Raw genomic sequence first — 26,678 nt, forward strand, 5'->3', positions numbered from 1 at the left:
ATGTGTTCTTATATCCTCTGATCTTGTGACTTTATGGACTGCATTTATGAGTTATAGAACATTGTTTTCACATTCTTTGGGATTTTCTATGTAGGCAATCATGCCATTTTCAAATAGAGGCAATTTTATTTCTTCCTTTTTGATCTGTGTGAATTTAATTATTTTTCCTGCTAGACTAAAATGGTTAGAAACCCAAGTGCTATTTTCATAAGGGAATGATGTGATTGGACACCATTGCCCTGTTGGTAATCTTAAAGGGAACTCACCCAGTCTTTCACCATTAAGTATGATGTTTGCTGTAGGCTTTTAAAAATATACTCTTTGTCAACCTGAGAAAGGTCTCCTTTATTTCTAGTTTCCTGAGATATTTTTGTTATTATGAATTGGTGTCATATTATGCCAAATGTTATTCTTCATCAATTGATATAATCATATGATTTTTCTTTTTTAGCCTATTGACACAGTGGCTTATGTTGGTTGATTCTTGAGTGTTTAAAGGACATTGCATATTTTGGCTGTGGTATATAGTGCTTTTTATGTATTGCTAGATTTTATTTGCTAATAATTTGTTGACGACTTCTGTGTGTAATTATATGCACAGTATTGGTGTATAGTTTTTTGACCTTTTTAATACTTTTTTTTTTAGTCTGGTTTTGGTATCAGGATACTACCAATCTCATAAAACTAGTTAGTATTTTATCCTCTTCTATTTTTTGTAAGATAGGTAGAATTGGTGCTAACACCTTTTTTAAATGTTTAGTATAATTCTCCAGCATCTATAGTTTTTTGGCTTTAATACTTTATTTTGGTCTGATTTTGGTATCAGGGTACTACCAGTCACATAAAACTAGTTAGTATAAACCCAATTAGTATTTCATCCTCTTCTATTTTTTTGGAATATATGTAAAATTGGTGCTAAGTCACTTTTTTAACATTTGGTAGAATTCTCCAGTAAAACTATCTGTGTTTGCAGACTTTTTTTTTTTTTTTTTGAAACACTTCAATTACAAATTCAAGTTCTTTAACAGTTACAAGACTATTCAGACTGTTTATTTCATGTTGACTGAATTTTAGTAGTTTGTGTTTTCTGAGATTTTTGCTCATTTTTTTCTATGTTGTCTCAGTCTTTCTTCTCCCTGATTACTATACCCATCCATGCCTATGGCTACCGAAGATGGTGATTCACTCACCTGGGAGAAAGCCCTATTCTCCTTTTACTTCTTTTGTATTCTTCAAAGCCGTATAGCTCTCCAATATTTTCCCCCACCTTAGAAACAAGTTAGGCATGCCCATGTTATTTCTGCTTTCTTCCTATCACATCATCCCTTTTAAAGAAATAAGATAATTATAAAGAAGAAAGGAAAAGATAGTGAAGGAGAAATAGTGAAATATCATTTTCTTACAAAAAATATCATTTTGTTACACAAGTCAAAAAGCTTTGAATTTATTTTGTTATTCATTTAGACAAAATTTACTGAATATCCACTGTATGCCTGCTACTCTATTATATTCTAGGAAACACAGTAGAAAGCATAATGGAAATTTATCCTGTTAATGTAGAATTTATGATCTGGGCAGGGGTTGCTTTTTCTTTAAAAGGTTAGACAGTAAATATTTTAGGCAATTTTGGCCATACGCTCTGTTTTAACTACTCCATTCTGCCACGATAGTGTGAAGGTAACTATAGACAGTATGTAAGTGAATACACTATTGTGTTTCAATAATATAATAATTTATGTTAAAGTTTTAATTTAACATTCTCATCATGAACTATTATTTTTGTCTTTTTTAAAACATAGAAAACAGTAAAAACCATTCTGAGCTCACAAGCCAGGCAACAACAGGTAGAGAACTTGGTATGGGCCAATGCCAATTTGCCAAATCCTGATTTAAAAAAAGAGGGATGTGAAATCAGGACATAGAGAAAATGAAGTCTTTGCAGCAGCCTATACATTTAAGCTGAGAGCTAACACTTGCTCATGGTGTTTTTCCCCCACATGTAAAGAGGATTTACCAAGAAGCAAACAGTGCTTAAATTTGAGAGCCCTGACAATTAGTTGTGGCTCTGATGTATTTTTTAAATGGTGCAAAATAACATACAGTAACTCAAATACTTACTACTTTCTATACCAGTTTCCTCTGTCACAGGAAATTATAGGTGCAGTTAAAGGTAATTTGAATGATACATATATTGAGATATAGTCAAACATATTCATGTGTTCACTGTCATTCATGCCTGTCATCTTTAGCCTTCATAGTATAGAATTACTTGCTGAAATACTTCTACAGGTCAGTATGCTGGCTTTCCCTGCATCATGATGCATGTACTGGTTCTGAAAGTGTATATGTTCTGGAGGACAAAAATTGATGAGGCACTAGTCTATGGAAAATATTCTAATTATCTAATTTGTAAAATTTCAAATATCTATTTATCTAATATCTAATTGTGCCTAGTGAAAATGGAAGTTTTCTCGTGTCAAGAATATGTTTGAAAATGCAGTATATACAAATGTAAATGTAAAATAGATATTTATCAATTGTTATGCTCATATAACATGACCTGTAGCTGTACTTCACACATGTTAGATAACATCTTTATACATCATAATGTATTGGATTCTATCATATTCTGATGCATATTCATGTACTGAATTCTGCTGGATCAATTTGAAATAGGAAGGAAAATTGCAACTAATACACACAGCCTAAGGAAATAAGTGTTCTGGTGGCATAATACCTAAATATATTTATCAAGTAGTCAATGCTGGAAAAGGGAAGTCAGTTACATAAAATTGTAGTGCAGTATAATGTAGTGGTAATTTTAAAATACATGTTGAGGTTAATATGAGCGAAATGATGGAGTAGCAGCTCCAAGCTTTCATCCTCCTAAAGAAGCATTAAAAAAGCAGCAGAAACTGTCAGAAGTAAATTTGTCAAAACTCAAAAAAAGAGTGAAAGGTTTACAGCAACCAAGTGAACACGGATTTAAAAAAAAAAAAAAAAGTGACTTCAAAATGGTAAAAATCTTTGAGGAGTTTTTACTTGCCCCACCCAACCCTGATCCTGGCTGTATGGCAGTCTTCAGACACCAACAATTTGTGTTCTTAGAACAGAGTTCTGGTCCCTGGTTCCAGAGGAAGCACAAATTATTGTATGCGTCTCTTGTAATCTGTCTGGAGATTACCTGAAAGAAAAGATGTTCATCTCTGTTTCACCTGTCTCAGAACTCTAGCCATAAAAGCTTCCTGGAAAAGTGGGACGGAATTGCTCAAAAAACAATGCAAGCTGAATTAATAACAGACAGATGTCAAGTTAAAAGATTAAATTGAAAATATAAAATAGATGATTAATGGATCAGGAGCAAACATTGTGGAGAATCTCTTTGGAAAATTGGGACATTCAAAATGACATGTGTATGGGGTGGGCGATTGAGAACGCTGCACATATGCTCAGGGCAAGATACATGTTCACAAAAGAACTGAAGTCACTTTAAGCTTTCACTGTGGGCTGATCCCCAAGCTCAGTCCCCTGGCTAAGTGTTGAAAGGGTGCCCCAATACAGAGCCAATCTGCAATAATTGAGAAAAGTGGGTTTTTGATTCATTTTTGTTTTGTTCGTGTGCTTGTTTTGTCATTGTTATAGCTCCTAGCATTCAAGGAAATCTCAAAACACTAGCTGAGCACAAGGAAAAGAGATTCAGAGACTGCACACAAAGCAAGCTTCAGTCTTTAGAAAAAAAGTTAACAAAAGTCACTAAGGAAATAAACTGCCACAATTAAAAAAAAAGCGTTCAACAACAAAAACCAGCAAAATTCTCAAAAGGTGGCAAAAGGTGACAGAATCTGATTTTAGAGTTGCCACTTTATAATATTCAAATGTCCAGTTTGCAACAAAAAGTCACAATTCATACAACAAAACAGAAATAAAAAGGCTACTAAAAGGAACAAGATAAATGGACAGAAACCAACCCCGAAGAAATTTTAATAGTAGCTGTTCTGAATGGTGTAAAATGATATCTCATTGTGATTTTAATTTGCATTTCTCTGGTAATTAGTGACATTTAGCATTTTTTCAACACGGTTTGTTGGCTTGCTGAAAAATGGTTTTCAAATGATTTGTTGGCTTATGTCTCTGCCTTTGAAAAATGCCTATTTATGTCATTTGCCCACTTTTTAATGGGTAGTAGAATCGAAGCACTGTCTTCCACAGTGGTTGAAATAGTTTACACTCCCACCAGCAGTGTATAAGCATTTTTTTTTTCTCCACAACCTCGCCAGAATGTTATTTTTGACTGTTTAATAATAGCTATTATCCTTAGCAAACTAACACAGGAAGAGAAAACCAAATACCATATATTCTCACTTATAAGTGGGAGCTAAATGATAGGAACTTATGTATACAAAGAAGGAAACAACAGACAGTTGGGTCTACTTCATATGGGGGGAGGTTGGGAGGAGGGAGCAGAGCAGAAAAGATAATTATTGAGTACTGGGCTTAATACCTGGATGATGAAAGAATTTGTACTAAAAAATCCTGTGACAAGAGTTTACCTATGTAACAACCCTTCACAGGTATCTCCAAACACAAAATAAAAGTTAAAAAATTCTAAAACAGGCTGCATTTACAGGCACGATGGCTCACGCATGTAATCCCAGCACTTTGGGAGACTAAGGGGGGGTGGATCACGAGGTCAGGAGATCGAGACCATCCTACTCCAGAGGCTGAGGCAGGAGAATGGTGTGAACCCGGGAGGCGGAGCTTGCAGTGAGCTGATTCGCACCACTGCACTCCAGCCTGGGGGATACAGCCAGACTCAGTATCCAAAATAAATAAATAAAAAATAAATCACAATATTAAAATTAATCAAAGTGATGAGATTGGTAACATATTGGCATTTGCTTTGCCATTGAAAAAATACAGTCAATTACAGTAATTCATTTGCTCCTCAGTGTTTAGGGGACGTGTATTATCTTTACTCTGTAACCTGTGGTGTCAGGTTAAATGATTTATAGAAAATACACAAGGCTATCAGTGGCACACCAGGAACCAGACCTGTGCTTTCTCACTAATAATACTTCAGCCTCATTTATTTATTTTATCTTACTTTAAGTCCCAGGATACATGTGCAGAACATGCAGGTTTGTTATACAGGTAAACCATGTAAACCTTACCTTACATAGGTAAGCCATGGTGGTTTGCTGCATCTATCAACTTGTCACCTCGGTATTAAGCCACACAGGCATTAGGTGTTTGTCCTGATGCTCTCCCTCCCCCTGACCCCCCAGATGGCCCCAGTGTGTATTGTCCCCACTCCCTGTGTCCATGTGTTCTCATTGTTCAGCTCCCACATATAAATGAGAACATGCAGTGTTTGGTTTTCTCTTCCTGTGTTAGTTTGCTGAGGATGATGACTTCCAGCTTCATCCATGTCCCTGCAAAGGACATGATCTCATTCCCTTTTATGGCTGCATAGTATATTTTCTTTACCCAGTTGATGATTGATGGGCATTTGGGCTGGTTTCATGTCTTTGCTGTTGTGAATAGTGCTGCAATAAACATACAAGTGTATGTATCTTTATGATAGAATAATTTGTATTTCTTTGGATATATACCCAGTAATGGGATTGCTGGGTCAAATGGTGTTTCTGGTTCTACATCCTTGAGGAAATGCTACACTGTCTACCACAATGGTAACACTAATTTTCATTCCCCACAGTGGAAAACTATTCCTATTTCTCCACAGCCTCTCTAGTGTCTTTTTTGTTTGTTTTGTTTGTTACTTTTTAATAATAGCCATTCTGAATGGCATGATATGGTATCTCATTGTGGTTTTGATTTGCATTTCTCTAATCAGTGATGCTAAGGTTTTTTTTTTTGTTGTTGTTGTTATATATTTGTTGGCTGCATAAATGTCTTCTTTTGAGAAGTGTCTGTTCATGTCCTTTGCCCACTTTTTGATTTTTTTTTTTCTTAAAAATTGGTTTCAGTTCCTTGTAGATTCTGGATATTAGTTCAGATGGGTAGACTGCAAATATTTTCTCCCATTCTATAGGTTGCCTGTTCGTGCTGATGGTAGTTTCTTTTGGCTGTGCAGAAGCGCTTTAGTTTAATTAGATCCCATTTATCAATTTTAGCTTTTGTTCTAATTGCTTTTGGCTATTTCACCATAAAATCTTTGCCCATGTCTATGTCCTGAATGGTATTGCCTAGACTTTCTTCTAGAGTTTTTATGGTTTTGGGTTTTACATTTAAGTCTTTCATCCGCCTTGAGTTAATTTTTGTATAAGGTGTGAGAAACAAATCCAGTTTCAGTTTTTTGCATATGGCCAGCCAGTTTTCCCAGCACCATTTATTGAATAGGGAATCCTATTCCCACTGCTTGTTTTTGTCAGGTTTGTCAAAGATCAGATGGTTGTAGAGGTGTGTTCTTATTTCTCATATCTCTCATGTTCCATTGGTCTATAGGTCTGTTATCACACCAGTACCATATGAGTTTTGGTCACTGTAGCCTTGTAGTTTGGAGTCAGGTAGTGTGATACCTCCACGTTTGTTCTTTTTGCTTACGATTGTCTTGGCTGTAAGGGCTCTCTTTTGGTTGCGTATGAATTTTAAAGTAGTTTTTCTAATTCCGTGAAGAATGTCCATTGTAGTTTGATGGAAACAGCATTAAATCTGTAAATTACTTTGGGCAGTGTGGTCATGTTCACAATAATGATTCTTACTATGTATGAGGATGGAATATTTTCCCATTTGTTTGTGTCACCTCTTATTTCATTTATCAGTGGTTTGTAGTTCTTGAAGAGGTCCTGAACATCCCCTGTTAGTGGTATTCCTTGGTATTTTATTATCTTTGTAGTGACTGTGAATAGGAGTTCATTCATGATTTGGCTCTCTACTAGTCTATTGTTCATGTATAGGAATTTTTGTGATTTTTGCCTATCAATTTTGTATCCTGAGACTGTTGAAGTTGCTTATCAGTTTAAGGAACTTTTGGTCAGCTTCATTTCTACTTTGTGTCATCCCATGCATGTATATATAATGCATTTAGATTCTTTTTTTTTTTTTTTTTTTTGAGACGGAGTCTGGCTCTGTCACCCAGGCTGGAGTGCAGTGGCGCGATCTCGGCTCACTGCAAGCTCCGCCTCCCGGGTTTACGCCATTCTCCTGCCTCAGCCTCCCGAGTAGCTGGGACTACAGGCGCCCGCCACCTCGCCCGGCTAGTTTGTTGTATTTTTTAGTAGAGACGGGGTTTCACCGTGTTAGCCAGGATGGTCTCGATCTCCTGACCTCGTGATCCGCCCGTCTCGGCCTCCCAAAGTGCTGGGATTACAGGCTTGAGCCACCGCGCCCGGCCACATTTAGATTCTTAATAGTTATTTCTGTAAGAAGAAGAGGGACTTTTAGGATCCAATTTATTTATTTTCTAGGTTATTATTTCAGGTAGACTTATTTAGTATGCTGGAAAAAAGTGAAGAAGAATGGGCATATTTGAATACTATATAATCTAACTTTCTTAACTAAATCACAGTTCCTCTTGGAGAAACTCTTTATCTTGATGTAGCTATGTAAATTGGAAACTTAAGATATGCCTAACAATGTCAAAGGAAGAGATTAAGATGAAGGATTGATGTTATAATCAATTTGATAAAATAGTAATATAATCTTGGTCTTCATTTTTAAGTGTCTATTGCAATTTGAGAAAGCACTATTTTAGTTTTAAGTCAACTGTGTATTCATTAATCAAGCTGACCACTGTCTTCAAAAGGAACTTGCTGGAGTACATCAAAATAAATTTTATTCCTCATTTCACCTGTGGGGGTTTGTGTGGATGTGTTTTGCATAAGTTGGGTAAAATTGCCATGTTCATGTAAATAATAAGGAAGGCAATCTGTCATTTCACGGTAAAGGTAAAAAGGGAGATAGAGAGAGGAGAAAGAGGGAGGGAAGGAGAAAGGAAAAATATTTCAAGCTTGAAGGGGTTGCCTGCATTTTAAAATTATTAAGTAGTTGTATTAATTTTTTGGTGCTGCTGTTATAATTACTAAAATTTCTCAGCTTACAAAACATAAATTTATTATTTCCAGTTCTAGAGGTTACAAGTTTGAACCTGTTTTCACTGAGATGAAATCAAGATGATTGCTGGTCTGTGCTCCCTTCTGAGTCAATCTGTTTCCTTTGCTTTTCCAGCTCCAAAAAGCCCTTATCAATACTTAATCTCGTGCCCTTTCCTCCATCTTCAAAGTTAGCAACATCAGCCAACTATCTGTCTCAGACTTTTCTTCTGCTTCTCTCTTCCATTTTTAATAGTCCTGGTGATTATTTTGGCTCCTCCTAGATAATTCAGGACAATACTATTTTTAAGATAATCAATTGAGCAATCAATATCATTTGTCATTTGAATTCCTCTTTGCCTATTAACTGTGACATATTCACAGGTTTCAGGGAATAGGACGGAGATCGTTGAGGGGAGGGGAGAGGACTATTATGCCTACCATTCTAACTGATAATTGATCTGTTTCATGAAAAATAGTTTTACTATTATATTGGAAACTGCTGGAAGATGGAAGCAATAGTTACCTACTACGTTAGTCTGTTTTTGCATTGCTACAGAGAAATAACCTCAGGCTGGGTAATTTATAAAGAAAAGAGATTTCATTGGCTCATGGTTCTGCAGGTGCTACAAGCATGGCACCAACATCTGCTCAGCTTCTGGTGAGACCTCTGGAAGCTTACAATTATAATGGAAGGTGACGGGAGAAACTAGTGTATTACAGGATGAGAGAGAGAGAGAGCAATAGGCGGGAGGAGGTGCCACACTCTTTTAAACAACCAAATCTCATGTAAAATCAGAGTAAGAACTCACTCATGAGGACAGCACTAGGCCATTCATGAGGGATCTGCCCCAGTGACCCAAATACCTCCCACCAGGCCCCACTTCCAACAGTGGGGATTACATTTCAACTTGAGATGTGGAGGGGACAAACATCCCAACAGTATCACCTACTTTCTTGAACTCAGTATCGGTAATTTCAAAACAGACATAGATAAGAGAGTATAATAATAAATACCAGAGATTGGGAAGGGTATATGGTAGTGTGGGGAATAAGGGGAGGTTGGTCAATAGGTACAAACGCAGAGATAGAAGTTCTAATGTATGCTAGCAGAGTAGGGAGACTATATTTGGCAACAGTGTGTTATACATGTCATCATAGCTGGAAGAGAGGACCTGAAATATTCCCAGCACATAGAAATAATAAATATGTGGGTGATGGATACCCTATAAACACTGACTTGATTTCACATTCTATATATGTAACAGAACTTCATATATACTCCATAAATATGTACTAGTATAACGTAACAAAAATACAAAAAAAAATGGAAATAGGAGTGATAATGTTTGTGCACTAGTGCTAGCTAGTTTGTTCTTTTTGTAATTCTGGGTCACTTAATAGCTGCATGCCTTTGGGTGAGTTCTTTACCCCCTCTGTGCCTTCATTTTCTCAACTGCCAAATGGGGTATTATTTTATTTCTCTCAGAGTGTTGCTGTGAGAATGTTATTATTTGACTTAATATTGATTCAGAGCCTAGCACAATGACTGAAGTAATTTAAATGTTCAATAAATATTAGCTATGGTCATCAATAATGATAAGTAGTAGTAGTGCCAATTCCTTCTTGTGTGAGTTTCTGATCTCTTCACAAGGTCATTCTAAGGTTTAATGGCATCATGTATGAGAAAGCGCTGTACAAATAGCTGGAAATTAAGACAAACTATTTTTCTGTTCAAAATATGGCCAAACTGAAAAAAAGAATTTGACCTTTTACAAAATGGAAGATAATTCCCCAAATTCCTCTCATGATTGTCCAACTAAATGGTATGACCTGGTACATTTACTTATGAGCTCCTTTCCCCACTGTTTGCAGGGTAGCCTCAGGGTTGACTCCCTGAAAGGAGTTCTGGGGTGTTCCTTTGCTACTGCTTCTGCTGAGTATGCTGAATATGCTTTCTAGAGCTCTGAGAAGCAGAGAGATGCTCAGCACATGCTTGAGGTGGGAGGGAGTCAACGTGAGTCTGAGGTATTATAAGACCATCCTTCACATCTGTGGTTGAAATCAGAGGTGAACCAAAGAAATCTCATTTCATTCAGAAAATGGAATATATAGCTCTTGATCATGGCTCTGGATGTGAACTATTAACCTCATGTGACATGCATTGAAAAGTACGATGGCTGATATTGAAGAAAGATTTAATCACAATATAAAATTTTCAGATCTCTCTATATTAAGTATAATAATCATTTATAGGATCAGCTTCTCATTTACCCACAAACGTTAACATCGCTTCATTTCCCACGTTTCAACAAAATTGGCAAATAATTTACGTTTTATTGCATGGCTTGTTTTAAGTTTACGACTGAAAAACCAAATGAATAATTAATCAGCAATTACTGATTATTTGCTTTGTTATTTTTGGTTTCTATGACAAGTGAATCAAAACAAACTTTCAGAGTCAGTCTGTTTACTCATCACCCCTTTATTGTATGGCAGATGAAATAAATATCTTGGAATCACTTAAAATGTATGTTTTTATTGCATTCTTCCAAAAAAGTTTGAATCTTCTCTCTTACGTGTTTGTAATTTGGTCATTCTTGTTTTCAATACTTGGTGACAGGACTGTCATGACTTCTCAGGACAGTGTGATCTATTTTTAGACAAGATTGACTGAAAAAGGTCACTTTATCTCTAAAAGAGATAACATACTTCTATTTAAGATGACATTCAATTGAGTTACTGCTACTTTTTTAAAAAAATGATAAACATTTTGTTGAGGTAGCCGGCTCACTTTTTAAAGAAAATATCTTTAAAGTAGAAACCTTTAAGATGAGATAATGTTTCCCAAATTTCTCTGCATACTAAAGAGAAGTTCCTAAAAACAAGGGGAGAAGAAATGAAGCTGAACACAACTTGAAAATATGGCTGCTAACTGGAATTAGCCAGTGAATATGTTATGACTCTTTAAAAACATAAATATTTATGCATATCTTATGGATATATAATATTCACTTTTGTGTTACTCAATTCACTAGTGCTCTAACATTTTTAAATGGCTAAAAGTATTCCATTTTGTTGAGTCACAATAGTTTATTAGATAATTCCCTATTGATGAACATTTTGATTAAATAAAATGAACCTACCTAGTACTGTTCTCAACTTCCTTGTAGCTACATTTCTGTGCACATAAATAAAAACTGAATTATTTGAAACATAAAAAACTGAATTATTTGTTCAAAGGGAAAGGATCCCAGAAGGTTTTCATTATTTTGCTTTCTCATGCACAGTGAATGAGAATACAGGCGCCCGCCACCATGCCCAGCTAATTTTTTTGTATTTTCAGTAGAGACGGGGTTTCACCATGTTAGCCAGGATGGTCTCCATCTCCTGACCACATGATCTGCCCGCCTTGACCTCCCAAAGTGCTGGGATTACAGGCGTGAGCCACTGTGTCCCGCCTCCTTAAAATCTTTTAACTGACCTCAGATACCATAATGCTAAGCAACTATGAAGTATATATTGTAGTGCTATTTATCTATCAATGTATGCACATGTATATGACATAATTTAAAAAAATCGACATAGTCTTTTGGAAGAGAGAGAGATTGCTTTTTATTTTACAGATGAGAAAATTAAGATTTCAAAAAATTAAATGAGTTATTTAACGTCGTATTGCTAGTGACACACCAAACTTATTTGGAACTCAAATGTTTGGTTATATGTCCTCTTTAATGTTACTCTATTAGAGAAACTAATACTGTCACATTGTATAGTGAACTCACAAAATAAATTTTGCTACACAATAACTTACTGAATGGAAAAGTGTATCTGATGTTAGGCCTGATTTCTGTTATTTCATGTATGATTTTAGTCAGTTTAACAACAATAATAATGGCAATAACAAAAAACTAAAATTAAATTAAAAAAACCAAACCTGTATAATTTGAAAGAAGCATGGAAGTGTGGTAAGACATAACATGTTTTTTAAAAACAATTAATTAAACAGCTGCTTTAAAAAAGAGCATTATTTTCTATTTCAGTGAAAATAAGTTTCACAAAATTAGTCACTTTTTAAACACCCTTATAACGGTATCAGTTTGCTAGGAGCCTAAAGTGGAGAATGGTAGTGAAAAAGACTTTATATCAACTATGACAGAGTGACATGTTGATTTTTCTAATATTGAATATTACATATTCAATATTAAATATAATATAGTTGAATATAGTTAATGTAAGGTAATTGAATGTTAAATATAATATTCAATGTTGAATATAAGTTAATACTAAATTTTATATTCAACATTTAATATTGACTTTGCCATTAGTTGAGTTTCCATAAGAAGGACATCTATTGCTGTGTTTCTGGGGACTCTTAGCTACTAGGCTACTTCTCTATTTATTTCACAGTCACATTGACTTGGTAAAATTAGAATTTTATAATAATACTTGTTATCTGGACAGGAAAATCTGCCTGCTTAAATTTTTTGTGGAGGAGGTTCAGATTGCCTTATTCTTCCTAATATTCTTCTATATAGATTCAGAACAGCTTGTCTGGTTCCATGAAACTATCATTGATGATCTGATTAAGATTGCATTAAATTTATTCAAAGTTTTTGGTAAAATTATTAACTTTAGGATAGGATAATCTTACATATGGTTATGTTATACTTCTCATATAATTAACATTTCTTTAATGCCTTTTGATTAAATTTAATAATTCATTCGATAGCAGTCTCACAGAACATGCATTACATTTTTCTCAAGTCAAAGTTGTTTTCTAATTGTATTACATTTTCTGTAGATTCTTTTGAATATTTTTTCTGTAGAAAACCATATTTTATGTGAATCCATGTTAGTTTTATTTTTTCCTCAAAGCAATATACATATTATAGGTCTATATTTTTCCTTAGTAAGACAAGAACTATATATGGTATAGAGTTGAATTAAAGTGGTGAATCTAGCCAAATATAAAACCACATTGTACTTTTGTGCAGTGTTCTTAAGTGAAATTTCACTGTTCCTAAATGAAATGTTTTAGTATGTCACCAATAAGTTTGATGTTGATGGAGGTTATGTTGTACATGACAACTTCAGGTGGAGAAATTTACTTCTGTTCTGATTTCCTAAACAGTGACCATTATTGTGGTTAATCATAATGAACTTTTTGAATGAATTGTCTCTATTTTCTGATACCATTCTATAATGTTCTCCATCAGTAAATTACTACGGTGAATTTTATTAATTGTCTGCCATTAAACCAAGTTTCTATTCCTGTGATAGATCTTAAAGGAGTGGTCCTGATAATTCTCAATTTATTGCTGGTTTCCATATGATAATACTTTTATTTTTTAGAAATTTGGTATCTATCCCCAGGAATAAATGTGAGCCTTTAAATTTTCTTTCTTGTGTAATTCTGATACCAAAACCTGGCAGAGACACACACACACAAAGAAAATTTCAGGCCAATATCCCTGAAGAACACTGACACAAACATCCTCAAAAAAAATACTGGCAAATTGAATCCAGCAGCACATCAAAAAGCTTATCCACCACAATCAAGTCGGCTTCATCCCTGGGATGCAACGCTGGTTCCACATATGCAAATCAATAATCGTAATCCATCACATAAACAGAACCAATCACAAAAACCGCATGATTATCTGAATAGATGCAGAAAAGGCCTTTGATAAAATTCAACATCCCTTCCTGCTAAAAACTCTCAATAAACTAGATATTGATGGAATGTATCTCAAAATAATAACAGCTATTTATGACAAACCCACAGCCAATATCGTACTGAATGGCCAAAAGCAAAGCTGAAAGCAGAATTCCCTTTGAAAACCGGCGTAAGACAAAGTTAACCTCTCTCACCACTACTATTCAACATAATATTGGAAGTTCTGGCCAGGACAATCAGACAAGAGAAAGAAAGAAAGTGTATTCAAATAGAAAGATAGGAAGTCAAATTGTCTATGTTTGCAGATGTCATGACTGTATATTTAGAAAACCCCATCGTCTCGGCCCCAAATCTCCTTAAGCTCATAAGCAAATTCAGCAAAGTCTCAGGATACAATATCAATGTGCAAAAAATCACAAGCATTCCTGTACACCAATAACAGACAAACAGAGAGCCAAATCATGAATCAACTCCCATTCACAATTGCTACAAAGATAATAAAATACCTAGGAATACAACTTACAGAGGATGTTAAGAACTTCTTCAAGGAGAACTACACACTGCTGCTCAAGGAAATAAGAGAGGACACAAACAAATGGAAAAACATTCCATGCTCATGGATGAGAAGAATCAATGTCATAAAAATGGCCATATTGCCCAAAGTAATTTATAGATTCAATGCTATCCCCATCAAGCTACCAATGACTTTCTTCAAAGAATTAGAAAAAACTGTAAATTTCATATGGAACCAAAAAAGAGCCCATATAGCCAAGACAATCATAAGCAAAAAGAACAAAGTTGGAGGGATCACGTTACCTGACTTCAAACTATAATACAAGGCTACAGTAATCAAAACAGCACGGTGCTGGTGCCAAAACAGATATAAAGACCAATGCAACAGAACAGAAGCCTCAGAAATAACAACACACATCCACAACCATCTGATCTTTGACAAATATGACAAAAACAAGCAATGGGAAAAGGATTCCCTATTTAATAAATGGTGTTGGGAAAAAGGGCTAGCCATATGCAGAAAATTGACATTGGGCACCTTCCTTATGCCTTACACAAAAACTAACTCAAGATAGATTAAATACCTAAATGTAACACCTAAAACCATAAAAACCCTAGAAGGAAACCTGGCAATACCACTCAGGACATAGGCGTGGGCAAAGACTTCATGACTAAAACACCAAAAGCAATGGCAACAAACTCCAAAATAGACAAATGGGATCTAATTAAACTAAAGAGCTTCTGCACAGCAAAAGAAACTATCATTAGAGTGAACAGGCAACCTACAAAATGGGAAAAAGTTTTTGCAATCTATCTATGTGACAAAGGGCTAATATCCAGAATCTACAAAGAACTTAAATTTACAAGAAATAAACAACCCCATCAAAAAGTGGGCGAAGGATATGAACAGACACTTCTCAAAAGAAGCCATTTATGTGGCCAATAAACATGAAAAAAAAACCTCACCATCACTGATCATTAGATAAATGCAAATCAAAACCAGAATGAGATACCACCTCAAGCCAGTTAGAATGGTGATGATTAAAAAGTCAGGAAACAACAGATGCTGGAGAGAATGTGGAAAAACAGGAACACTTTTACACTGCTGGTAGGAGTGCAAATTAGTTCAACCATTGTGGAAGACAGTGTGGCAATTGCTGAAGGATCTAGAATTAGAAATACCATTTGACCTAGAAATCCCATCACTGGTTATACACCCAAAGGATTATAAATCATTCTACTATAAAGACACATTCACACCTATGTTTATTGCAGCATTGTTCACGATAGCAAAGACTTGGAACCAACCCACATGTCCATCAATGATAGACTGGATAAAGAAAATGTGGCACATATAAACTATGGAATACTGTGCAACCATAAAAAGGATGAGTTCATGTCCTTTGCAAGGTCATGGATGAAGCTAGAAACCATCATTCTCAGCAAGCAAACACAAGAAGAGAAAACCAAACACCGCATGTTCTCACTCATAAGTGGGAGCTGAACAATGAGAGCACGTGGACACAGGGAGGGGAACATCACACACTGAGGCCTATTAGAGGGTGTGGGGCTAAGGATAACATAAGGACAAATACCTAATGTAGATGATGGGTTGATGGGTGCAGCAAACCACCATGGCACATGTATACCTATGTAACAAACTTACATGTTCTGTACATGTACTCCAGAACTTAAAGTATAATAATAATAATAACTTAATATATTAGGGAATCTTTTTTTTTTTTCAATTCTCTGGAAAGGTTTTTACAAGATTGGAATTTTATTTTGTAAATGTCAGTACACGCGCGCGTGCACGCGCGCACACACACACACACGGATAAAGTACTCCCCAGTGAGGTGCTATACTCTGCATTCAAACACACACTGATGTGTACATCTCAGTGTCACAATTTAAGCTTTCTCAAAAAAAAAAAAAACACTACCTATTGAAAATATTGAATATCTGCTTACCCTGTTCATGGTGAGATATTTACTATGTGTATCAAGGGACTCCCAAAATGTCAAAGCACATATCTGGATTATAAAAGTTGTATATTTTACCTCTGACTTATCAGAAGAGGCCCATTTATATCAGCAGGTCTAATGCTAACCTGTAATGCATTATTTTTGTAGGTCAGAGAATGATCGTCTTTAAAGATACATGTTGTGATCCATAACCAAAGCACACAAAACACAGGTTTCCATAACGGCACAATAATTTTGAAGATGCTTGGACTTCCCTGAAAACTGTGGATAATTATAATGGTTATAATTTGCATAAAGCATTAATGGCTTACTCTGCTTGAAATTCCTCTAAGAAAAACATACAGTATTCACAGTAATCAACGCTGAATATGTGATGAGTGTTCTTACTGTAGAAACTTCATTATTGGGGAAACCAGACGTTAGTTCTGGAGAAACATGCCATTTCTTTAATTAAAAGTAAAAAGTAAAAGAATGCTACCAGTTCTCTTATGGTTAAGAAACAAATGAAAATAAAGGGAGCTTTTTAAAATTTACCTATTGGTATATATGAATTACGTGGCAAGTGATAAAATAAAAATCAAAGGAGCAACCTTGAGCAACAAAAGGTAAATAATCTCATAGAAACAAAAAGATGAAGAGAATTTATTTGGGCATTAACATGCATGTTCTGATTCTCATTTGGACTCTATGCATGTCTTACTATCTTGTTACTGCATGATAGGCTTATGAGGCTTTCAACTTTTATGTGAATTTTTGTACAATTTGGTTATTAGTAAATGAATGACAATTACATATTAAGGCAAGTTGTATATACAAAGATCCCAGGTTCTGAATCTTTTCTTATTGGCAGAGAGACCTAAAAAATTACACGTAAAACTTTGATGTTTTAAAATCTCTTAGATATCTTGAGGTAAGAAGGAAATTCTAAATAAATTGTGGTTCATGAGATACTACGTTAAAAAAAAATTGATATGTTAGTTTATGTAGATTAACCATGCAGCTCAGGCTCATAAAGCTATTGATATAATTAGCATCTTTTGAACATACAAGATTTTGCTTTTTTTCAGAGTAAAAAATGTTTGTAGAAGTTTCAGATAAATCCATAAACCAATGCAATATTTGAAGCCCCCAAAGACAATTATGTACCATCTGTTTTAGACAATTTATTTACTGATTTTTATTGTCCATAGAAAGCACTTTGATATCAATGCACCAGAAGTCCTAAGGAATAAAGAATTAAGAAATGAAAGTGCTGCTGAGATGAGTCTCTAGCATTAGGCATTCCATTTGGTAATGGTCAGTATGACCTGCCAGTGGAAAACACAATTTCTCCCTTTATGACTAATAGCAGTAGGAAGCCATCTTGTTTCTCTTCAGAAAGTAATCTAAATAGAGGTGAAGAGCTTGAAGAATAAAATAAGGCAAAAATATAGGATTAAGGAATTTCCTAGTTTCCCGCCCCCCCTCCCCCCGCCCTGAAGAAACTTCAGTTTGATGGTGCAACTGATGGGAAATTTTCAAATAAATGAATTTCCACAGAGCTTGAATTTCACTGGATTAATAATAGAGGGTTATTAAGGCAAGGGTTATACCAAAAACTTTAAAAAACATTTACATTTATAAGAATAAATGTGAGTTCAAAGAGCCAAGACTAGTATCAGCTATCATATCTGTATTTAAGGTAAACTGTCCAAATCTTAAGATAAAATATACTCCTAGATTAAGTATGTTCAAAGCTTATCTAGACTTTATATAAAGGTGGTAAAAAGATAACCTACCTTAAGAATCTTCTTAATCTTCTCAACTTCATCATTAATCTTTACAAAAAATTTAAAAATATAATAAATGACAGTATGGGTAGCTCATGTGCTATCCAATAGGTTAATGCATATTTTTTGCATTTCAATTCATTAGAGTTATAATGTTTACAATGAAGCTGTAAATTGAATCAAATATTGCTGCCTTTTAAAAAGTTCATAACCACAGAATCTTCTGATTATGTTTGCTAAAGGGGCGTTCTTCATGATGCTTTCTCACTCAGGATTCTCTAGAAGCCTCAGTTGTGTGTGTTACTTCTCCTTTGCTTAGTGGTTTTATTTAAGTAAAGGGCAAATGACAACCTTAGTAATCACATACTTTGGAATTATCTATTTCCTGAAAATATATATCTTAAGAGTAAACGAAGAAAGCTCTGCTCATCCACTGTAATGTTTTCATTTTTTGGAGGTAGGAATTAGAAAATGTATTATTTATATACATTTTTTTAAAATGTCATTTCCATCAAACCACATATTCGTTCAATTTGGAAATAATTTATTTTCTTTTTAATTCTGTTTTATTTACACGTGATTTTAAATTTCAAGTATTACTCTTATTGTTGACTAAAAGGCATGGAAAGAATTAATAAATGAGTTTTTCCTCCTAAAACTCAGAGAAGCAACTGCTAGTAAAACGTAACTTCTTGAAGCTTACAAAATGAGAGCCATGTGGAAGTCTGGATCATTTCCAGTGCTGATATATTTTAGTCTAATTTCATTAGTAACAACTTATTTTTGAAATATACTTCATTTTGAAGAAAATAGCTTTATTTTAATGCATTTTCCTTTTGATCACCAAATGTCTTTTTCTTTATCTCTGTCTTCTGAAACTGTTTAAGTGGATGAGAAGATATTACTTGGCATCCAAGAGTGAAGGCTTTGAGACATTTTTTTAAATGATGAAAAAAATACCAAAAGGAAAAGTCCAAACAGATTTTGAAATAATTTCTTTTCGGAAATCCTGGCAGCTTATCTTTCAGTCCTAAATGAACAGTATGGTGTTTTTTGTTTTTTTTCTTTTGCTTTCTTTCCAAGACAATTAATAATGTTATTTCCCTGTTTCATTAGAAAAAAATCACTTTGGCTATGCTCATAATAAGTTTCAGTACATTCAGATAATCATCTCAGGATGTTAATTTGTGTTAAAGTGTTAAACAAGGAGATACACTAGGAAACAGAAACTTAGCATGTTTTACATATCAGTTATAAAACAGAAAGCATTTTATGCATGCTTTTGTTAACTATTGTTTTATTCATTCTTTAATTTACTGATCCTCAACTATGTAGCACAATCCATAATCAGTACTAAGTATACAACTTTTATCAAGACAGTCTTTGACTTCAAGAAAGTCCTAAGTTACTGGAGAAGGGCTTAAAGCAAATTGCAATGCAATGTTAGAAATATACACCAGTAATTTTTGCAAGATCCTGGGGAAACTGGCCAGAAGGAGGAAAAGCTGCAAGAACCAAGAAAATGTTTCACAGATATTATAATTTAGATTCAGATCTTGAAAAATGAGAAGAGATTACCATCAAATGATGAGAAAGAGGTTGCATATGCTGAGAACAAGAAGGGGTTCGTTCTCATGACAGTCCATAAACATGGCAAAATATGCGAGAGCTGTCTTGTCACTGAAATGTAAAATGCACAGAACTGCTAAGCAATAAATCCTAAGGAATGTGGCCTTGACTTCTACAGATATTGGATTCTTAAAGTATTTTAAGTGAGAGTTACAAAGTCAATTTTGTGTTTTAGAACATCATTTGGCACCAGTATGGAAGAATTATGAGCAGAAAATGTATGTGATATTGAAGACGTGGAAACAAGTACCCTAACAAGGATGTTGAACAAGAAAGGACACCTCGGTATACTTCCCCAGTTCACCTGGGTGTTTGGAATATGGTTTTACCATTAATCAAACTAGGATTAAAAAACAAAAGGACAGCACTTTGGGAGGCCGAGACGGGTGGATCACGAGGCCAGGAGATCCAGACCATCCTGGCTAACACAGTGAATCCCCGTCTCTACTAAAAAGTACAAAAGATTAGCCGGGCGTGGTGGCGGGCGCCTGTAGTCTCAGCTGCTTGGGAGGCTGAGGAGGGAGAATGAGGTGAACCCGGGAGGCAGAGCTTGCAGTGAACCGAGATCGCGCCACTGCACTCCAGCCTGGGCGACTGAGCCAGCCTCCGTCTCAAAAAAAAAAAAAAAAAAAAAAAAAAAAAAGAACACTTTCAAAAAAGGCTTTGAAATATGGATCCTTATCGATATTTATTAATTACCTCACATACATCATGTGTGCAAGAATACAGTGGTATATAAGGAATATATCTTCAATTTTTTTGGCCTGAAACATAAGCAACTCAATAATTAAAAATAATTAAAAATAATTAAAAATATGTAAGAATAGATATGGTAGATTAAACATAAGTGTTACAGGCAGTAAACCGTAAATATGTTCAGAGAATGAAGATATCTGCATATGCCTTAGGAGGTGAGAAATTAGTAAAGATATTTTATAAATAAATAGAAGAAAAGATGTTTGAGCAGACAAATGGGGTCAGATTACAGGAATGCTGAATACTGGGCAAAAGCAGTGTCCAAGAAAATAATTGCAGCTTTTTGCACAGGTGAGCTATCAATGGTTTTGATAAAATTACTCCAGCAATGTATAGGTTGTGTTTTGTCGTGTTAAGTGGAGACAAAGACAACACTTACATTATTAAAATAACACAAATAAGAGACATAGTATATGTTGAAATAGGTTGACATTTCTTCTAATAAATTTTTCGGGATTCAAAGGAACCCTTTTTAATGGAATAAAAGAAATGCCAATTAATATTTTTTCCAGTATTATTACTCCATCCCTTCCCCAAAATAATTTATTTTCTTTTGATTTGGAGGAGCAAACTCCTTTCCACTTGTATTTAAGGAGGAATGAGAAGAGTTATTAGTATACAAGTTTTGATATGTTTGAAAAAAAAATCGTATAATTCTGTTAGAAATTGAAAGTACTTTAGAGATCATGTTGTTCATGGTCTGGTTTTTAATTTTACAAATAAAAACCAGAGGGCTTTAAATACTTGGCCAAGATTTAGAAACAAATTAAAGTAAACCTGGGAATAAAACGAGTCTATTCCCAGTTTAATCTAGATTTTAATACTAATTTAGATTTGGGGGAAACAGATGCAGATAAAGAAAAAGTAAGGCAGGACGACTTCCAAAAGTTTGAATATATTTACTAATACAGATTCAAAATTGAAGACCGTAAATAAATAGGAATCTTTCTGTTCCTTGAGATAAAGAAAAATATCCCTGGACCTTATCCCTATTCTAGTGGAAGAATTTGAAATGCTGTCTGAGATTCCTGTGAAGTGCCATAGGGCTGGGAGCCTAGCTGTTCATGTCCTGTTAATCTTTGCCCCGTGGACTCTGGATTCCTCTTGTAGTTTCTCTTTCACATCATGTTGATATCTACATAAAATCCATTCCCTTCTTTGCATCCCCTCCCCCCCCCAAAAAAAAAACCTCAGAAAATTCATGATCATAGTTGATTTCATTGGAAAAATAAAGGCCAGCAAAAGTTCTCATTTGGCAAATATCAGGTCAAATAACTTAAAAATATAATTTCCTGCCTGACTTTCTTTTTCTCAGTGTGAGGAATTCTTGCCTTTCTTGGTTGGTTGGTTGCGTTCTCTCTGGTGCTTTTCCTTGGGTTTCCTTTTCTTGTGCTACCTCTTCTTCTGGGACCAATGACTGCTGTAAAAATTATATCTATGCCAATGGATGAATAATGAGTAGCGTAGGATATAACATTTATAGTATAGATAACGTTTAGAATATAGATAGCCACATCAAACGAAGTGCTTGCATTTAATTTTAATAATTTGTTTTTGAGGGTGTGGCATTTTATGTTAGGCATTTGTAAAGGGTAGTATCCTACCTCATGACTTAAACTCTTTAAATACAAAGTAGGACCATAATCCATATCTGCCTTTTCTCCTTTCCAGCAAAAAGAATATGCCATCCTTATTCTTTCCTGCAGAAGCCAGAAATTATCATATGAATGGCTTCTACTACTTTTGGACCCTGAATTTTCTTACCTCCTTTTTTTCTGACAATTGCAATAGCCAACAGTATAGGTTTCCCCTATGTCTTGTAACATTGTAGTCAGTTTAAATTATCTGAAACATCCTTTATAGGATTATATAATCAAGCACTATTGAACATTATGCCCTTTTGAACAGCCCCTTATGATAGCAATGAAAAAAAAAACATTTATTCAATAAGTTTACATATGCATATTAATATGTATCTCTGTTATGTTCCTTTTGTCCTTTTTATGTCTGTCATTCTTTTTTGGTTTCTATGGTTTCTAGAGCCTGTGATGAGAATTCATGACAGTCTTTCTTTTCTTGAAGTGACTGTAAATCAGATCTGTCCTTGTGTATCAAATGAATGTTGATAAATTGTTAGGGTTTCCAGGTCAAGTATAGGATGCCTTACTAATTTTGAATTTACTTAATTACTCATGACATGCTTTCAGTATAAGTATATCCCCTGTAAATATCCTTTACTTACACTAAAAAATGATTTGATGTGTATCTGAAATTCCAATTAACTCAGTGTCATATATTGTTATATTGCCAAATCTTGCAACCCTATTAATAATCCACATGGTAAAAATTTTCAATTCATGGGAGATAGAGTTTTTAATTTTTTAAAGTTTTTTTTTTAAAGACAGTTTCCCCTCTATTGCCCAGGCCAGAATGCAGTGGTGCAGTCTCAGCTCACTGCAACCTATGCCTCCCAGGTTCAATCTATTCTCTGTCTCAGCCTCCCAAGTGGCTGGGACTACTGTGCACCACCACACCCAGCTAATTTTTGTATTTTTAGTAGAGGGGGGATTTCGCCATGTTGGCCAGACTGATCTGGAACTCCTGGCCTCAGGTGATTTGCCTGCTTCATCCTCCTAAAGTGTTGGGATTACAGGCATGAGCCACTGTGCATGTTCTGATTTTTAATTTTTATGCTGTTAGAGTTCATACCTGGTTCAGGTGGCTTTTATCATCCCTTACTGATTTCCTTTAAGATTATCTGTGTTGCTTATTAATTTCGTACCTTTGGCTCATTCAGGACAGAAACAGGGAGAGTGAATTTCTCATTTTCTAGAGGCCTGCATTTTGTTAACTACTCATATTATTTAGTTTACAATTTCACCCTTTAAGTGGCATGATTACATATTTATTTCCTCAAGAATCCTTTAAAAATGATTATTTTTATACTGGAACTCAGAATCGAGACATCTGTCAGTTTTTATTTCTCATTGAAAATTTAAACTTTTGATGACATTCTATTTTTATTTTCACTGATAAAGTTTGTGCTTAGTTACTAAGTATGTCATTATGTATTTGAAAGTAAATATTACTGATGTCTAATTATATTTCTGTCACCTTATCTGGGAAATTTTCATAATCATGCAATAGTGGAAATTAATTTTTAAACTTTGCACATGGATTACTATCTTTTCTGGGATGCATATCTTATTACAAAATGCCAGAGTCTCTCTTTGAGATATACAAATGTATATCTTGTAATATTCTTTCACATGCTATCTCCACCATGATCACAAAACTACTGTTACCTCCAACTACTGTTTTACTTTGAAAGACTCATCTTAAGGAACATTCCACTTGGAGAAATAAAATAAATATCTTCCAAAATATCAACAGAATAAACCCCTTAAAGAAGTTATTTCTCAAAATTCATGAGGAAAAGTGTTAAAAACAAGGAGCATATGTCCTACAGAGTCTCAGGAGAGACAGAGAGAGACAAGAGAGAACACTATTAAACCCATTAAGTGTTCAACAAATGCCAATAGCTTTTAGTTTATAAACAGAAATCTGCAATCTTAGGGATTTACTGCAGCAGAACCTGGTAAGTTTGCCCTCAGAACCAGAATATAGATGAAATCATACAGTCTTTGAAAAAAAATCTCTTCCTCTTCTATTCATGATCAAGGTCTGTATTGCTATATTATACAAAGGAGTAATCTGATGGTTCTAATACATTTCCATATATAGCAATTTATTTTTAAGGAATTGGAATTTTAGCTTTAATTTCCTAGTGGCAATTTCATCATTGCTTCTTGAATTAATATGTTTTACATTATTTTTTCTCATTAGACAAAAGTAGATTTGTATGCTTCAAATATATATTTTTATGTTACATTGTATAATTTAGCTAGTGTTGAAGCCACTGATGGAACAGATATGAGGTTCTTAAACTAAGAAGTTTGAAGAAGATTAGATCAAAAAACAAAATGATAAAGTTTATTTTGAGGGTGATAATCAAAGACATTTATGCAAAATTACAGAAAAGATTTTCTCAGTGTCATCTTATTTGGAGCATTTTTTTTCCACTTGGTTTTGGTAATTGAAGAATCCTTCCATTTTACTTAAATTATGAAAAAGCTATGGGAATCTGGAAAAAAAAAGTGGATTCAGTAAATGAAAGTTGAGATAGAGTATCATTCAACCTCCTGAGAAAAGTGTTAGAGTATATGACCTCTTTGGAAAACTATGATGCCATATGAAACCACCTATAACAACATGATTTAAAGCAGTTCATGGTTTTAGATAAAGCCCTAACCCCAGAGAGGTCAAAGTAACATGACATGTTCTCTCTCATTTGGTGGTTACTGTAATCAAAAGTGGGAGCTCTGTGTGTGAGAACTGCTAAACATCTATCAGGGTATGTCTGTAAAAACCAATAGTAGGCTACACTGGAGCCCACCTCCACATTTTTATTCATGACCTGCTATTATTTATAGAAACACAGAATTAAGTATTGTGACGTATCCCTCCCTCAATTTCCCTTAACTGGAAAACAAGGCAGGGGACAGAGATGAGCTTTTGTTCTTTAATGAGAGAGTGGGAATCTTGACTTTAATAATTTAATTTGAAAATCATTTAATATATAATGACATTTACATTTACCTTGATTGACTCTTCCCTGCCTGGTGATATTCTTCTAATTCTTCTCATTCATATCCTGTGATATGGTTTGGCTCTGTGTCCCCTCTCAAATCTCATCGAGAATTGTACTCCTATAATGCCCACGTGTTGTGGGAGGGACCCGGTGGGAGATAATTGAATCATGGGGGTGGTTTCCCCCATAATGTTCTCATTCCCATGGTAGTGAATAAGTCTCATAAGATCTGATGGTTTTATCAGGGGTTTCTGCTTTTGCATCTTCCTCATTTTTCTCTTGCCACTGCCATTTATGAAGTGCCTGTTGCCTCCTGCAATGATTCTGAGGCCTCCCCAGCCATGTGGAACTGCAAGTCCAATGAAACCTCTTTTTCTCCTCAGTCTCGGGTATGTCTTTATCAGCAGTGTGAAAATGGACTAATACATGATATATACCTATTTTAAGTTTTCTCTCTTTGGGAAGAATATTTGATGCATAAAAATAGAGATGAAAGTCACTGTGTGGACTTGCTTATACTGACTGCTATATTCATGCTACCCCCAGGCACTGAAGGAGCCGTATTTGGGCACTCTGTGGAGACGCCGCACATCAGAGCAGAGCCATCCCAAGATCTCAGGTAAGTGCTTCCTCTTATACATGTGGCATAAATTCCATCACTGTTGATCAGCTTTAATATATGAAGAACTAAAATAGACAGTTAGACAATGTTTCCCCCAATATACTTAAAATAAATACAAAAATGAATATATTAGATAGCAAGAATGTAGAAAAGAAAAGGCAAAGGCAGTTATAGAGTAAGTGAGAGGAACTAATAAAAATAGGGATGCTGAGGTCGGGTGTGGTGGCTCACACCAGTAATCCCAGCACTTTGGGAGGCCAAGGTAGGAGGATCAGTTGATATCAGAAGTTCAAGACCTGGCAACATAAAAATTAGTCGAGCATGGTGGTGTACATGTGTAGTCCAAGTTAGTCAGGAGGCTGAGACCAGAGGATTGCTTGAGCCCAGAAGGTCGAGGCTGCAGTGAGCTATGATTATGCTGCTGTACTCCAGCCTGGAAAACACAGTAAGACCCCATCTGTAAAAATGAAACAAAACACAATAAAAACAACAACAAAAACCGGAATGCTGGAAAATCTGACATATATAATGAAATATATGGCATATATAGGAATAAAGACAGGGCAAATAGGGAGCTGAGAAAGCTATAAATGACCACAGAGTATTACATACAGGGGACTATGGAAGCAAATGGAAGCTAATCAGAAAAAGGCAGAACTTAATTGGACTTTGATGGGGTTCCTCAGTCTAATATTTCCAATGGAATAAACTACTTCCTGACAGTGTAATGGTTCTAGGAGGCAGTTATTTGTAAAAGCTCTCACCATCCAGAAAATTCCAACATTATAGGGAATTCTTCCCAGGATAATTATTACCACCGTTGATTAAATTCAAAATATTAAAATCTAGATCCCTCATACAAAACTGCTCAGTGGATGTTCTTAATTCATTACATAAGATTTGGTGATTATGGTTTAATAATTTATGATAGATAAATTACATTCTGAAATGAACTTATTATTGTATAGGAAAAGGAAATATGCAAATACTGCTGATAAAAACTAATCACATATTAAAAGTC

The 26,678-nt window shown here is 34.8% G+C and overlaps 1 protein-coding gene across 4 annotated transcripts in view; it reads left to right on the forward strand.

The window, feature by feature from the left end:
- The window catches only part of LOC105491117 (sarcoglycan zeta), a 1,216,031-nt gene that overhangs the window by 1,163,754 nt on the left and 25,599 nt on the right, over positions 1 to 26,678 (forward strand). For all 4 annotated transcript variants that reach the window (XM_011757273.2, XM_011757274.3, XM_071068612.1 and 1 more), the window contains one exon: positions 25,582 to 25,654. In XM_011757273.2, the coding sequence (XP_011755575.1) occupies positions 25,582 to 25,654 (73 nt within the window). The remainder of the gene's footprint in view (positions 1 to 25,581; positions 25,655 to 26,678) is intronic.

The sequence above is a fragment of the Macaca nemestrina genome, chromosome 8, assembly GCF_043159975.1.
Source record: "Macaca nemestrina isolate mMacNem1 chromosome 8, mMacNem.hap1, whole genome shotgun sequence".
NCBI lineage: Eukaryota > Metazoa > Chordata > Mammalia > Primates > Cercopithecidae > Macaca > Macaca nemestrina.